At 41.5% G+C, this 14,890-nt stretch overlaps 2 protein-coding genes across 5 annotated transcripts in view; one reads left to right on the top strand and one right to left on the bottom strand.

Moving 5' to 3' along the window:
• Window positions 1-27: 27 nt before the first annotated feature.
• ATP5PF (ATP synthase peripheral stalk subunit F6) lies at window positions 28-4,171 on the top strand. 2 transcript variants are annotated; one of them, XM_089512160.1, is made up of 4 exons: window positions 28-123; window positions 734-925; window positions 2,438-2,562; window positions 4,047-4,171. In XM_089512160.1, the coding sequence occupies exons 2-4, from the start codon at window positions 756-758 to the stop codon at window positions 4,073-4,075; spliced, it is 324 nt and encodes a 107-aa protein (XP_089368286.1). In that variant the 5' UTR covers window positions 28-123; window positions 734-755; the 3' UTR covers window positions 4,076-4,171. The 2 variants fall into 2 exon arrangements, with proteins under 2 accessions (XP_089368286.1, XP_089368287.1); XM_089512161.1 differs by lacking the exon at window positions 28-123 and adding an exon at window positions 293-333.
• A 535-nt stretch (window positions 4,172-4,706) lies between these two features.
• The window catches only part of JAM2 (junctional adhesion molecule 2), a 37,109-nt gene continuing 26,925 nt past the window's right edge, over window positions 4,707-14,890 (bottom strand). For 2 of the 3 annotated variants that reach the window (XM_089512159.1, XM_089512157.1), the window contains 5 exons: window positions 13,704-13,806; window positions 12,668-12,775; window positions 9,409-9,424; window positions 7,838-7,874; window positions 4,707-5,967 (listed from right to left, as the gene is read on the bottom strand). In XM_089512159.1, the coding sequence (XP_089368285.1) occupies window positions 5,935-5,967; window positions 7,838-7,874; window positions 9,409-9,424; window positions 12,668-12,775; window positions 13,704-13,806 (297 nt within the window). In that variant the 3' untranslated portion in view covers window positions 4,707-5,934. The remainder of the gene's footprint in view (window positions 5,968-7,837; window positions 7,875-9,408; window positions 9,425-12,667; window positions 12,776-13,703; window positions 13,807-14,890) is intronic. The other variant, XM_089512158.1, reaches the window with a different exon arrangement.

A 14,890-nucleotide genomic window follows, 5' to 3' on the forward strand; every position in this document is an offset into this window, starting at 1 on the left:
CTCGCTCGCTCTCCCTCTCGCTCTCTCTAGCGCCACCTCGCGAAAGCAAACGGCTCCGTCTCCTCTTTTTCTAAACCGGAAGTGAACCTCGCAACTTCCGGTGGGCGACCCAGGAGCAGGAGAGTAAGCGGCGCTTGCCGGTCTCTGGTGGGCTTTGTGCCTCGGGCGACGGAGGGAGGCCGGGAGTTCCGCGCGGTGAAGGGGAGGAGGGCGAGGGGTCGCGGAAGGGTGTCAAAGGAGGCGCTCCCGACAGCCCTTGCGCGGCCTGGGGGCGGGGCCTTAGGCAAGGTGACCGGCAGCGGAGGGAGCCCGAGGAGAGCGGAGGCTGCCAGGGTAGGAGGCCTCAGTCCTTGGAGGAGCTTAGGCCGGAGGAGGGGAGGCGCGTCCTCCTTCCCAGCCTCCCAAACGGGAGGGTTTCAGAAAGGCCCTCCATTTGGAAGAGGACCGAGGAGCACGGCTTTAATGTCTCTGAGTGCCTTGAGCTTCCCTTTCGTCAGGCCCCGCGTTGCCCTCCCTTGGTCTCCCGTTTTCCAAGGCGGAGGCGGCGCCCAAAACCTTGCCTCTCAAGGCCGGACGTTGCAGGGTCATGGAGTTGGGGGGGACCCCGAGGGCCAAGATGGCCATCCAGCCTCTGCTGCTTCGTTAGGGATAGTCAGCATTTGTACCAGTTGGAGAGGGATAATAGGCAGCGTGATCTATGTTTTGTTGAAAGAGTCTCTTTGCTTGTTTCCAGCTGAAAGACCTGCAGATCCATCATGATCCTCCAGCAGCTCTTCAGGATCTCTTCTGTGCTCCACTCAGCATTGGCTGTCCACTTGCGTAGAAACATTGGCTTTTCTGCCATTGCGTTCAACAAGGCAAAGGAACTGGATCCTGTACAGAAACTCTTCTTGGACAAGATCAGAGATTACAACACTAAAAGCCAGTGAGTAAATGAGCACCTCAGTCGTTCATCTGGTTTTGGATCTCTTCACGACTGTAGAATAAATGGAGCTGAAGTTTTAATCTCCCAAACCTCAGGAACTAAAAAGGTGTCGTTAGCCCACTGCCTTAATTGCGTATGTGGGCCAAAGCCTTTGGATGTCTTCATTTTCAAAGGTGCTGCCAAGGATCCACGAAAACATACTTTGTTACTCAGAATTCAATAACAAAGGTATATCTTATACTGAAGATGCCTACAGCTATATAGCTGTGTGCTTTCAAGTCATTTCCAATTCATGCTGACCCTAAAGTGTTTTATGGGGCTGAGAGTGTGTGACTCACTCACCCAAAGTGGGTTTCCATGGCTGAGCAGGGAACCAAACCCTTCTTTCCAGGGCCATAGTCCAATGCTCAAACCACTGCACCATGTTGGCGCTCATAGACTTTGATTGAAACGACATAAATTTTATTTGACCCTTCTGGAGGACACAGTGCAAAGGCATCTCACAAACTCTTAATTGGTTGTTTATTAGTAGCTGCCAGATTGGTCGTCATTCAATTTTGAAAAGATTAGGAGGAGTATCTGTGACAGCCTCATGTTATAAGGAGGGGTGACTAGCGTGGATTGAGCAGTGAACTAAGGAAAACAATTTTATTGTGCTTTGGAATTGTTTTCATTACTACTGTATGGGAAAGAAAAAAATGTTAGGGCCGGTACAAACCTGCATGAAAAGCTGCCACTCCTTTTTGCACAGGCAAAAAGCTTGCTTTATGGTGCTTTGGTGACATGCAGCATCTAAACGCCATGCTGCCAGAGCACCCAGAAGCCAGCTGCCATGCAAGCAGCTGGGTGGCATGAAGCCAGCTTCTAGCCAGCTTGGGGGCATGACGTATGCACCACGCACATCCCCATGATGTCCAGAAGCTGGCTTCATGCCACCCAGCTGCTTGCATGGCACTTCTTTTTAGTGATTAGGAGGAGGGGAAATATTTCTTCAGCTGTTTCTTTAAATGCCGTTCACCCATAAGCACCTGGACAAATCTCTTCTACCCACTCACCATTGGGAAAGATTTATTCATTGCTCCTCAACAGTTTTGATTTTGCCCAATGGTTTTTCTGTGAAGGGAAATAACTTAACCACTTCTTCCTTTCCTACTTGAATTTAGTTCCTGCTTCTTCTTAATCCTTTAGATGTCCATTACCAAAGAAGGGATGGACTGGCATTTAGAGGGAGCTCTTTCATTTTAGAGAGAGCCACAAATGTGGTAGATGAACGATGTAGTCATCTAGCAAGTATGCATAAGTAGTAATGGCATGCCGGTTGCACGTTGGTAGAACTATAATAAAGTTAAAATCTAGATTTATTATTTTATATATTTGTGATAAAAGGATGGATTTTAACCTCCCTCAAAACATACACATGCAGAGTTTAATAACTACAATATTAAAACAAACATGTGCTGATTTCTGTACCCTTCCAAGGCCATTATTACATAAAATATTATTGATTTGCAGAAAAGCTGGTGGCCCGGTTGATGCAGGCACAGAATATGAGAGAGACATGAATGAACAAGTTTTGAAACTCCAACGCTTGTATGGTGGTGGTGACCTCACCAAATTTCCGGACTTCAAGTTTGAAGGTAAGTTTCTACAAATGTCATGGATCAATAATTGAGTATGGGGAATGGATGTCTCAGAAATTGGATTGTGCAAATTGGCTGGGCAGTACAGCCAATTGGTCGGGTGTTACCAGTTCCAATTCACACAAATTTCAAGGGGTATTTCAATTGGTAATTAATTATTCTATTCATCATTTGCTTTAAGATATCTAAGAGTAAACTGATGCAATATATCTACATAGTAAATACAACCAAGTGCTCTATGTGCTGTAACAACAGAATGTGCACATACAACAGAATATAACAACTTTGAGGAATTTTATTTATTATATCTGATGCAGCATAACAAGGTGCACATATATATTTGCTGTCTATAGGCAGAAGTGGATAGGAGGCCATATGATAGTTCTGATTTTAGCTCAAGCAGTAAGATAGGGTTTTCTAGTTTACTTCTGAACTAATTTTTATTAAATAAATAAAATAAAATTTTTATTTATATACCGCCCTTCCAACAGATCAGGGCGGTTTACAACAAGTTAAAAACAGTACAAAAACAGTAAAACCATACAATAATTCATAAAACAAAGACAAAAAAGCCCCGGGTTAGCCGATCCCTTTGCCAGTGCGGAGGAAGGAGGCCTAAAGGACTTTAATCAGGGAATGCAATCCCAAACAGGAAGGTCTTTAGATCCCGTCTAAATTGGGCCAGGGAGGTGGCTGAGCGGAGCTCTATGGGCAGCGTGTTCCAAAGGGCCGGGGCGGCGATGGAAAATGTCCTCCTAGTAGTGGAGACAAACCTCGCCCCGGGAACCCTAAGTAATTGCTGCCCAGATGTTCTGAGGGTGCGGGACGGAATATATGGGGAGAGGCGGTCCTTCAGGTATCCTGGGCCCAAGCCATTTAGGGCTTTATAGGTCATCACCAACACCTTATATTGCGCCCGGAAGCGAATGGGCAGCCAATGGAGATCTTTTAGCACCGGTGTTATATGGCTGGCCCTGGAAGTACCAGTGACCAGCCTGGCTGCCATGTTCTGCACCATTTGTAGCTTCCGGGTTTGGTATAAGGGTTGCCCCATGTAGAGTACATTGCAGAAGTCCAGTCTCGAGGTTACCAGAGCATGTACCACAGTTTCAAGGTCCCTCTGGGCCAGGTATGGTTCACCTAGCCAAATAATTCCATTTTTTGATTTTGAAATATGTCAGTTACTTGTGTCAGAGGCAGTATAACAAGCCTTGCTTCTGAAAAATTCATATTTCATTGGGATTCAGTCATCTTCAACCTATATTGTTCTACGGCAGTGCTTGCTGATCCTGACTCTTTGAAAATTTGGAATGATCACTGTATACTTGCCAGTCTAAAGCTACAGTTGTATGCTTAGAAGAAATGTCTATTATGTTGGATTTAACGTTTGGTAAATTATTAGTATCATATTGCAGAACTTTTCCTCTAGGAAGTAATTTTTTTTCCAGAGTAAACTGACAGCTTGTTTTCCCTCTTGGCAGAACCTAAATTTGAAGAGGAACAGAAGTGATGTGATACCATGTGTACACCAAGCAACATAGTCGGGTTTGTTGAATAGGGCTGTGATTGTGATTTCAATAAACAGTTCAGTGTTTAAATCTATGAATTAGGATTCTGATTCAGTGGTGCCTATAAATGGAAAAGGAAATTAACTTTTGTGTACCAGTTTCTACAAGGGAGGTCCAGAAGTATGTTAATATAAGGTAAATGCTGTATAAATCCAAACAATTTCTGTTTTTCTAATACACAAGTAATTAAATGTAACTGCTTGCTTCTTTCTGGCATACAGAGTTAAGAAACTGCCTATTATCATGGGTGGGAAATTATAAAAAATCAAAACACTAATTATGAACTACATTTGTTAAAACAATTGTTCAGACAGCTGAAATCCTGTATATATTTCTGAAATTTTCTGTACATTCCAGTGATTTAATGCAGTCTTACAGTATGGAGACTTTATTATGGAGCTGGAACATTTGGAAGGCACCTGGTGTCCAATGCCTGCTTTAACTGCAATCTCAGCCACAAAAACAAAATAGATTGTTTATAATACTGTCTGAAAGTTTGTTTGTTTTAAAGCTACTCACTAGTATTGGATGTGGGAAAGGATTTCTTCTGAAGCAAAACGTGTCTTCCTAAAATTCAGGTTTTGGAACAAGATTTTTTTTAAAAAAAAAACCCCTGATAAAACACACTTCAGCAAACCTACAACTTAACAGTCTCATCAATGATGATATGATTTGATGATGTCAAGGCACTTACGGCAAAAATATGGTAAAAGCAATGCTCTTCTGATCCAGCTTGCAAACAAAATTTCCAATGCCCAAAATTTAAAAAAATTAATTTACTTAGCCATTTAAGTCTTCAGGGTAGCTTACAAAAGTGACAAAAAATCATGATCTCATTAAGGATAGGCATCCACATGTGATCTTTAGCTTTCTCAGCCTTCACCTGTTATCAACTGTGGTTCTTGCCCTCAGCTGTGGGAACAAGAGCAAGCCCTCAAACGAAAGTATCCAGTAGACCAAGTCCAGCTGTTGAGCCAATAGTAATTTACAAGTCACAAATTCAGGGCCATTCCTACCAAATATGTCTATTAACAGTCAGTTGTCTGTGTAACACATCAATTTCTCACAAGAGAGGGCATGTTGACGTTATTCTCCATCTTCACTATTGACATGAACAGTTTTGGCAGACTCAGCTTCAGTGATGCACTGACAGTCTCCAAGCACAAACCAGAGCTGGGAGAACAGATAACTGATGGGATTTGATGGTGAGAACTTTGCTTGCATCCAGACAACTGGCTTCTTGAAAACCCTAGAGCCTTGCTAGATAAATCTGTAAATCTCTATAATCCTGTGTTCCATTTCTTAAGAGGCCAATTAAATTGCTGTTCCCCAGCAACACCTGTGGAGTAGAGGTGTGGGGCCTCTAAACCTGGAGATAGTGTATGGCCATAGATTTTTTCAATTTCCATTCACAACCTCTGAGATAGAGAATATGGCCACATTTTGTCACAGAAACTAACTACTTTTGTCTGTATGCTAGTATTACTACTTTTTCCAGGTCTTTGCACTTTTGGTGGCTCTATTGTAGCTCACTGAAATACAGTTAATTGTTCATTGCTTAGTTTTCTTAGTTTAATACCTTTGTGGATACAGTATCCAGTGAGAAATCCCTTAACATTTATATACACCATTGTCATCTTTCAGTAAAAAAGTACTGTCAGTTTAACAACTTTTTACATTCTTCTCTTCATTTAGTAGTAACTGACTTTCTATATGTGCCACTCTTCATATATACAGATTGGAGCTGAGATGTTCTGTGTAGCAGTTGACCATTTGGTGATCTTCAGAGAATGTATTTCTTTTAAATAATGAAGGATTTTGTGTGCTTGAAATCCTAATAGGGGGAAATGAAACAGGGAAGGGAATAACTGTTAAAATAATTGATATGTAAAGCACTTAACAGCAGATGAATCAAGGTATATTACCAGTATTAAGGTGTAGGTGTGTGTGTGTAACTACCCAATACTCCCATACATCAAAAAGTTTATTTAAAGATAGGATCCTTACAACTAACTGCTAATCAAAGAGCAAGTGTTTTACTGCTCAGTGTGTACTGGGTGGAGCTTCAGTGTCTTAAATTTTGATGTCCTAAATCTTACTCCGAAAGTTTCTTTTGTGGCTGAATCCACTATTGATTATGTCCACAAACATTCTGTTACTGCTACAAGGTGTCTCCATGAGGGGTCTTTTGAAAGAGAAAAAAAGCACATACTGTATATACTCATGTACAAGTCGACCTCATGTATAAGTCAAGGGAAGGTTTTAGGATCAAAATCTTGGATTTTGATATGCCCCGTGGATAAGTCGAGGGCAGAATTTAGGAGACAGATTTTAAAGTTGGCTTCAAAGTGGAAGTGGAGGGGGGGGAAGAGAAGTTTGGTTTTCAGAGGAAATGCAAGGAGGAGGAGGAAGAGAAGCAAAGGTTTGGTGATCAGCTTGCAAATGGAGGGAAAATGGGGAAATGCAAAGAAGAGGCAAGGTTTGGAGATCAATTTGCAAACGGAGGGAAAATGGGGAAATGCAAAGAGGAGAAAGAAAAGTTTGGAGATAGGATCGAGAAGGGAATCACTACATGCACACTCACACTGGTGCCTCACAGCTCTTTCAGCAAGTGCTGCCAAGGCACGGACAGTGGGACATCAGGGCTACTTTTTAAAGGAGCTTTACGAGCATTATTACTGGTTGTTGTCCTCCAGTTGATCTCAAGCCATGGTAACTGTATTGACCCTTGTATAATTTGACCCCAGATTTTAGGATCAATATTTGGGCATAAATTTATCGATTTATAGTTGAGTATATACGGTATTTCTAAATGTTGAGCACTACTCATAACTGATTGCAGTAGATTAAGATTGTTGTGGCTGTGATTTCTCATTGTCTTACCTGGTAGATTTCTCATAGAAGGCAGATGTAATGAACAGAAGAGGCAATTAGTAAGCTTAGGAAGGCAGTGGAAATGTGTGAGTTTGCTCCTTGACTTCCACAGGACTGGTTTTCACATTCACTATATAATGAAACTGCTGCAGGGTAGCAAGAACTCTGTTCTACAGCTTACAGTATATTGAAGAGCAAATAGCAGAGTACCTTAGGGCTCGAACAGACAGGCCAAAATAAAGCTGCTTCAGGTCACTTTAGAGGTATGCTGTTTAAATGATGCATGCATCCTAAGAGGCCAGAGACTGTACCAAAGCCACATTCCAGTCCTAAGGACTGGAGTGCAGCTTCTGGCCTCTTAAAATGCATGTGTTATTTAAACAGCATACCTCCAAAGTGACCCAAAGCAGCTTTATTTTGGCCTGTCTGTTCGGGCCCTTAGTCAACATAATGAATGAACTGTATATCTTTCTGTTCTCTATAATTTGTGAGTTGAAGACTTATTGAATTGATTAAAGCAATTTTCTGTACAGAGACAGCAAACAAAACAGGGGAGGGGTAACTGCTCTAGCTTTCTTCCTAATACGTTAGGGTTTTGTTTAGGTGAAGAGAATACTTTATATGGTGATGTATTCAACATTACTCCTTCCTCTCCCTACAGTTCTGAAGTAGTGCAAAAGATGCACTACAGATATATCATTTAGTTGACTAGGTAACTCAACTCCTAGCTGCTCTGTATATAACATTTAACACGATAAAACACAGGGCTGGCATTCACTGAAACAAGGTGAACAGATATTGCCACTACTCTATTGATATATGATACCCACCTTTTCATTTTCATTTTTCATTTTAGAGCTCTTCCTGCTAGTGAAACAAAAATGGGAAAGTGTACTTTTACACTCAGGCAGTTCTATGCAAACACTTAACCTTTTCATAAATCTTACATGTGTAAAATGGTTTTCTTGCCTTACATCTATTCTTGTGTTTTGTTGTTATGTACCTTGTTTAAATCAAAGCAAATGTGATTCAAACAGAAAAACAACCAGATATGATTTTGTGTTTGGGAATATATACAACCTGTATATTTTAAACTATAGTGAACATATTTTACAAGCCTAATGGGAACCCTCTTTTGCCAGCTACCTCCAGATTTATAAATTATGGTTTAGAACAGTTGTTCTTAACCTTTTCTTTACCTGGAACCCATTAAATATATTTTGTTGCTGCAGACCCCCAAAACTTAACTCAAGATTTAAAACCCAAATAATGCCAGAACACTGAATTATTAATAATTACACCATCTGTTAAACCTTTCCTCAGAGGGGCTAGAGGAGAGGGATGGAGGTTTTATCCTGCTTCTTCCCACCAGTTTGCAGTGTCTTTGCTCTAATGGGCTGCGCAGCTGTACAGCGTGTGACAGGAGCCAAGGCAAAGGCTAGCTGGGCCTGTTCCAGGGCTGGAGCAGACTGAACTTTGCTCCCCAGAAGTAGGGTATCAAGAAGCACTGTCCAAAACGGGCCTTGTGCACAGGAAGGTCAACAGCCCAGCTCTCCAGAAATGACAAACACAAAGTACTGTCCAAAAAAGATGCATATGAAGGTCAGTAACTTTTTCCCTTCCAACTCTAAGATTCTATGATTCTATCATGCCCACCAGAATATTTTGATTGGATTTGAAATGAACTGGAAAGTAGAAAAGAGGCAGGGGAGGGTTTTGAGGTCTGGTAGAGGTGTCATGGTGCCAAAGTGGCAAAAGGAGGTATGGGGCTACTGGCAGGAAAGACAGGGAGGAGAAGAAAGGTGAGAAGGATGCTAGGCTGGCAGAAAACTGTTGTGTGTAAATGCCCAATTAAGTCTGAATGGTGTTGCCATCAGAGCCTGCCCGCTCTTGCTTTCTTCCACTCTTCCTTTTTCATTCTCCTATCTCGGTCTCTTCCTCTCCTGATGTAAGAAGGTAAAAAAAAGGCATTGAAGCACAGCTGATAGGAGACTGGACTTCTCCTGGCTGGGAAGTGTGGGCAAGGGGGGAGAGAAAGAAGGGCAAAGGCTGGTTGGTTGTTGGCTCCACTGTTGGTCAGCCCACTTCCTCCCGCATTGGAGTGGCCACATGACAGGCAGTGTGCAGGCCAAGCCAGCCAGCACCTTAGTTCCTGTGACATGGTCACTTTCCTGCAGGGAGGAAGTGGACTTAGAAACATTCATAAGCCTCCTGTGAAGATATCATGACCCACCTACGGGTTCATGGACCACAGGTTAAGAACCACTGGTTTAGGGAATGAAACATGGTTCAAGCAATTTTTCCTCAGTATTTTTTTCTTGAGGACAAAGAATGCAACTTTACTAAAGGAAATTTTCCAGCTGTTAGCAAAAGTGGCATTTGGAAAAAGTAATATACTTACACTGAAGAATTTCTTTCTAGAGAAAAAGAAGAGAAAAATATTAAAGCTGTCATCTTAAATCATGCTCTCTGACTGCAGCATGTTCAAAATGTTGCTGTTAGAACAGTAATAATTGGAACAACTATTGGGGGGGGGGGGAGGACTCAAGCATGGTTTGGTTATTTCACATCTAGATGTGTTTTCATGTTTACTATAGGTTAGACTGTTAAAAACTTGAAGACATTATGGTAGAACATCTGCCTCTATAGGCAATAGAGGAGGCTGCTGTGGCAGGCAAGCTGATGTCTCCCTCCTCTATGGAAGTCAATCCTACTACAAAGCCACAGTCACAACTTATTCTTCCTCACTCTCTTTCCCAACTTTACATGATAAAGCCATTTCCAAAATTTAAAATCTTGCCTCACTCTGCTTCTCACAAGGAAGCCTCTGCCAAAATTTACACTCCTGCCTCACTCTATTTCCCACTTTCTCACAAGTAAGCTTCTGACATAATTTAAATTCCCACAGATGCACTTCCTTTTCCACTCCTGCCGCCTCTCCCCAAGGATTGGTTACAAAGGGGTTTAAAATCTGGCAGAGGCTTTGCGATGGAAAGTTGAGAAGGTGGAAAACTGCAAGAATGCCTTTCTGGTGCCAGGACCTTGTTGCCTAGGTAATTTTAAATGTTAAATACTGAATTGAGCATCCTCAGGTTTTGGTGTCTGTGGGGGATTCTGGAACCAATTCTCCCAGATACCAAGGGCACACTGTACTTTTTTCTCACTGAAGAGCAACTTTTTATGACAACTTTGATTTAGTCATCCATTGCCTGTCTGCTCTGTACTGGAGACACCCAGTGGTCTAGACTACACAGCCATGTAGAACAGTTGCAGAGCACATACCATACCTCTGGGCAGGACACCTCTTCCAAATCCCCACCATTTCCCTCACTAGGATGTCATGTGGCTGGAACAGAGTCCAGAATAAATGTTGTATACTCTATGTTATAGAAGTTATTGAATATATTGGTCAATCTGCTCCATACAAAAATTCTATAGTAGGTCAATGCCTTTATTACAGTCACCTAAAGCACTACAGATTAATGAACAAACTTTCCAGAAACATCTAAGACAGGTTAAAAAAGATAAAAGTAGTCTCTTGACATGAATGCCAACTATAGGGGCGGTGCTCATCTCCATTACTAAGCAGAAGAGCCAGCATTGTCTGAGAACTGCTTGGGTGGTCATGTGGCCAGCATGACTGCACCAAATGCTGTTACATTCCCACCAAAGTGATACCTATTTATGTACTTGCATTTGCATGCTTTTGAACTGCTAGGTTGGCAGAAGCTGGGGCTAGTGACAGGAGGTCAGCCCACTGTGCAGCACTCGGGCCTTGAACTTCCAGCCTTCCCATCATCACAACTGGTGGCGGAACCACTAAGCCACTGCATCCTTTTACCTAACACAGGTTAAACCCCACTGATAAATTACCACTCTGTAAGACACTGTTAAGGGCCTATTTAGTTCCAGACTAAAAAATTCCAGACTCCCTTTTAGTTGTTTCCAGGAAGAATAATGAGCATATTTTGGATGTAGCAATTATTACATTGCCTTCTTGTCCCTTACTACACTGTAATAAGTGTATATCCTGTATATTTTGTAAGTTTATATCCCATATAAAGCATAGAAACTTGAGGAAAATTTGATATTAATTGTGGACCAGCAGAGGGAGCTAGCTAGCAAATTTCTGTGGAGTTTCCAGATAAAAGCTGATACCCAAAGAAACAAAAACATGACACTTCAGCTTTTATTTAAATACTGTATAAACATATTTGATTTGGAGATCTGTAATACACAAGTCTAAAGTGGATGACTTATACTTCAGCCTGAGCAAGAAGACATAAGATTCTGTCTTGTCTCTTCTCTATTAATTATTTTTCGTAATTGAAGTTAAATGGCTCTGCAACTTGCAAAAATTGAATCAGTGGTGTTAGTACCACTTCATGTAACCTTCAGAAGCATGGGAGTCACTTTCCCATATTTTAGTCCCACACAGTTCTAATAACATCACATACAGTCAGCCTGGCATATCCATGAATTCTAGAATCCATGGAGCATCCTGGAACCAAGTCCCAATAGACAGCAAAGGCCCACTGTATAGGGGTGAAAACACCGCTGCCAACCAGGTGATGCTCCAAAGTCTGAAAACCACCGCTGCCACCATGTGGTGATCCCTGGGGGTCTCAGCTGCCAGAGAACCACCCTGTTATTGGCCCTTAGCCCCAGAGGGATCTCTTAAATTCCCCTAGAGTCTCCTAGGTATCGCTTCCCGCTCCCTGCTGAACTGAATGAGACGCCTTGAGATCCTCTAGTCAAGCTGCCACCACCCAGTGAATCTCCAATGAACTTCCCTTAGCACACATTGGGACTTGCTAAGGACTTCTAGTTTCCTTTCCTTGCTAACCTAAGCAATCAGAAACCGAGCTAAGGCACATGTACAGGAGCAGAGACAGCAGATACTTTTAAAGAAAAGTATTTATTCTACATAGACAGAATAAAGCAAGAAGATATCATTCATGCGAGGCCTTCTTGCCTTGCAGGCACAGAATGCATAGTTATAAGATGTTCATTTCAGGCAAGCTATTAGCTAACATAACAAAAGCTTAAACGCACTAGCTAGCACATTTCCTAGCTGCTCACAGTGATGGGATTTGCAGTCCTTGATGGGTTTCTGGATGCAGGGAGCTGGCCCTCTGCTGAGCTCTACCCACATCCCTTAAGCCTGCCCTCAGCACAGGCTCACAGCTGGTTCCCAAAACAAATGCAAAGATGGAGAACAAAGAACACATGGCTCCTCTAAAGATGGAGAAGGGAGACAAAGGACCACATGGTCCCCAAGGGCCTTTTAAAGCTTTCCCATGGAATGTTTTTGAAACTCGCGGTCCTACTCTCAGATTGGCTGGTTGGGTCTTATGTCAGCTATGATGTCACAGCTCATTAGCATGTGATGTAAGCTCTCATTAGCACCTTTGTGGTTTGAGAGGAATCTTCAAATGACTGGAAGCCCAGTCATTACAAGGGGGAACATCAGTAACTCCTAATGGATGCTAGAAGTGCTTTTTTGCAAAGTTCCACTAATCAAAACCCATTTTGTCCTTGTCCAGGCAGGAATGTGCTATGCTTGCTCCCCAAATGCCTGTGCTTTTGCTAACTCCACTCACAGTTCACAAGTGAATCAGCAACCTTTAGATTAATTGTGGAAACAAGGATTTACTTACTTGAAAAATAACCCTTCTTTTGTGCATAATATACACCAAGACCACAGGAAGCCATTATCAAAGCCACAATGACCACAGCAGCAATGATGCCACTTACATTAAGGTCATCTGCAATTCAAAATGAAACAAATATAGTGTTCATGAACATTCAATGACCAATGTAATTATTGCAAATGGGGCACCTTGACAGAAAACAAACAGTAATAGATTCATTCTCAAAATGGTTGTTATAGTAAATTCTTATCACAGTACTGCATAGGGAAGATGCAAATTCAAATTCCATCTTAGTGGATGGACTTACTAAGGCATTTGATGAGTAATGATATAAAGTCTCATTGCTAATTGCACTGTTAATTATAGCAGGGCCACTGTTGCCCTGCTATAATTTGCTGTTATATACCATCACGTTGTTTCTGACTTGTGATCCTAAGGCAAATACACAGTGTGTGTATATTTTAACCTCGATATAATTTTTTTTTTCTGATTTTTTTTTACTTTTGAATTTTGTGAATTTTTAACAGTAGGCAAGAACAGACTGCAGAAATAATCCATCTTGAGACTACTTTAATTATCCTGGCTCAGTGCTAGGGAATTTTGGGAACTGTAGTTTGTTGTGGCACCAGAGCTCTCTGAGAAGGCTCAATGTCTTACAAAACTACAATTCCCAGAATTCCCTAGCATTGAGCCAGGGAAGTTAAAGTGGTCTCAAGCTGGATGATTTCTGTAGTCTTTTTTTGATCCAATGTTTCTTAGTTGCTGTAAGCCACTTTGAGTCCCAATCTGGGGGAAAAGCATGATGCCAATGACAACGAAAATAACAACTATATGCAATTAATTTAAAAGTGTTTGTTGGGACATTCTTTACATGTCCAATTAATGTTTGCTTAAGCCATTATCTTTTTAGACATTTATGCTGGAACTTGACATATCCCATCATTATATTTAGTTCTGGAAGACAAAACTAAAGCCTATTTGCTTTGTGTGAAAAATATGTTCATCTGAATATTTATTAGTCTTATTTCTATTTAACATTTACCAACTTGCATTCGCTTCACAGGACACTTCTGAGGCTGTCCAATTTCATTGTTAGCTTCACAGTAATATTCTCCAGTGTCATTTTTTGAAATGTGGTTGAATAGCTGGTTAAAAAAAAGAAACAAGACACACTATACATTAAATGTTCAAAGAACATAAAAACTGATACACTGCCATATTTTAATTTTTTAAAAAAATAGACTGTCAAAATTCTCAAGAATACAAAACAGTTTAACTCTCTAACACATGGACTAAAACTAAATAAAACATAAGAGAATTTGTTGCTGGAGGAAGCCTACGCAGAATGTGAGGTATAACAATGTTTGACATACTGGACGAAGTGGGATGTGTGACAAACAGCACAGTGAAAGAGAAAGAGATAAACAAAATACAGAACCCATCAATTCCTTTTTACAGTCAAGAATGTAAAAACCTCTCTTCAGAACATCAAAAGGGATTATGAGGCGCTTGGTAGGAAGCTGAAAGAAATGGATGCACAGGTTGTCATCTCGTCTCTTCTGCCAATTGAAGGGCACGGTCGAGGAAGGGAGAGGAAAACAGCGGATGTGAACAACTGGCTCCGCAGATGGTGCCACCGAGAACAATTTGGATTCTTTGATCATGGGCTGCAGTTCCATGAGGAAGGACTTCTTGCAACGGACGGATTGCATCTCACGCTAGTTGGAAGAAATATTTTTGCCAACAGTCTCAAGAATTTGATCAGGAGGACTTTAAACTGAGTTTCGTGGGGGAGGGAGACAATATTAAGGAAGGCGAAAGGAATGGAGAAAATAGTCAAACTGACATAGAGGAAACAAGACAAAAAGTGCAAGGACCCAACAGGGGGAGGTAAAAAAACTTGCACAGGCAGTAAGTAAAAGAGACCCATGGTCTGCGATGTCTCTACACTAATGCACAGAGCATGGGAAATAAGCAAAATGAACTCCAACTCCTAGTACAACAAAGCAAATATGATATAACAGGCATCACTGAAACCTGGTGGGATGAGTCTCATAATTGGAATGTTGAAATAGAGGGGTATACTCTTTTTAAGAGAAATAGGCCAAACAGGAAAGGAGGAGGAATAGCACTATATGTCAGAGATATTTACACCAGTGAAGAGATCCAGGACATCAATACTGGCAGCCAGGTGGAGAGCATCTGGATAAAAATTAAAGGGGAGGGAAA

The sequence above is a fragment of the Sceloporus occidentalis genome, unplaced genomic scaffold, assembly GCF_023333645.1.
Source record: "Sceloporus occidentalis isolate IW3139 unplaced genomic scaffold, rSceOcc1.0.p SCAF_2, whole genome shotgun sequence".
NCBI classification, from domain to species: Eukaryota; Metazoa; Chordata; class Lepidosauria; order Squamata; family Phrynosomatidae; genus Sceloporus; species Sceloporus occidentalis.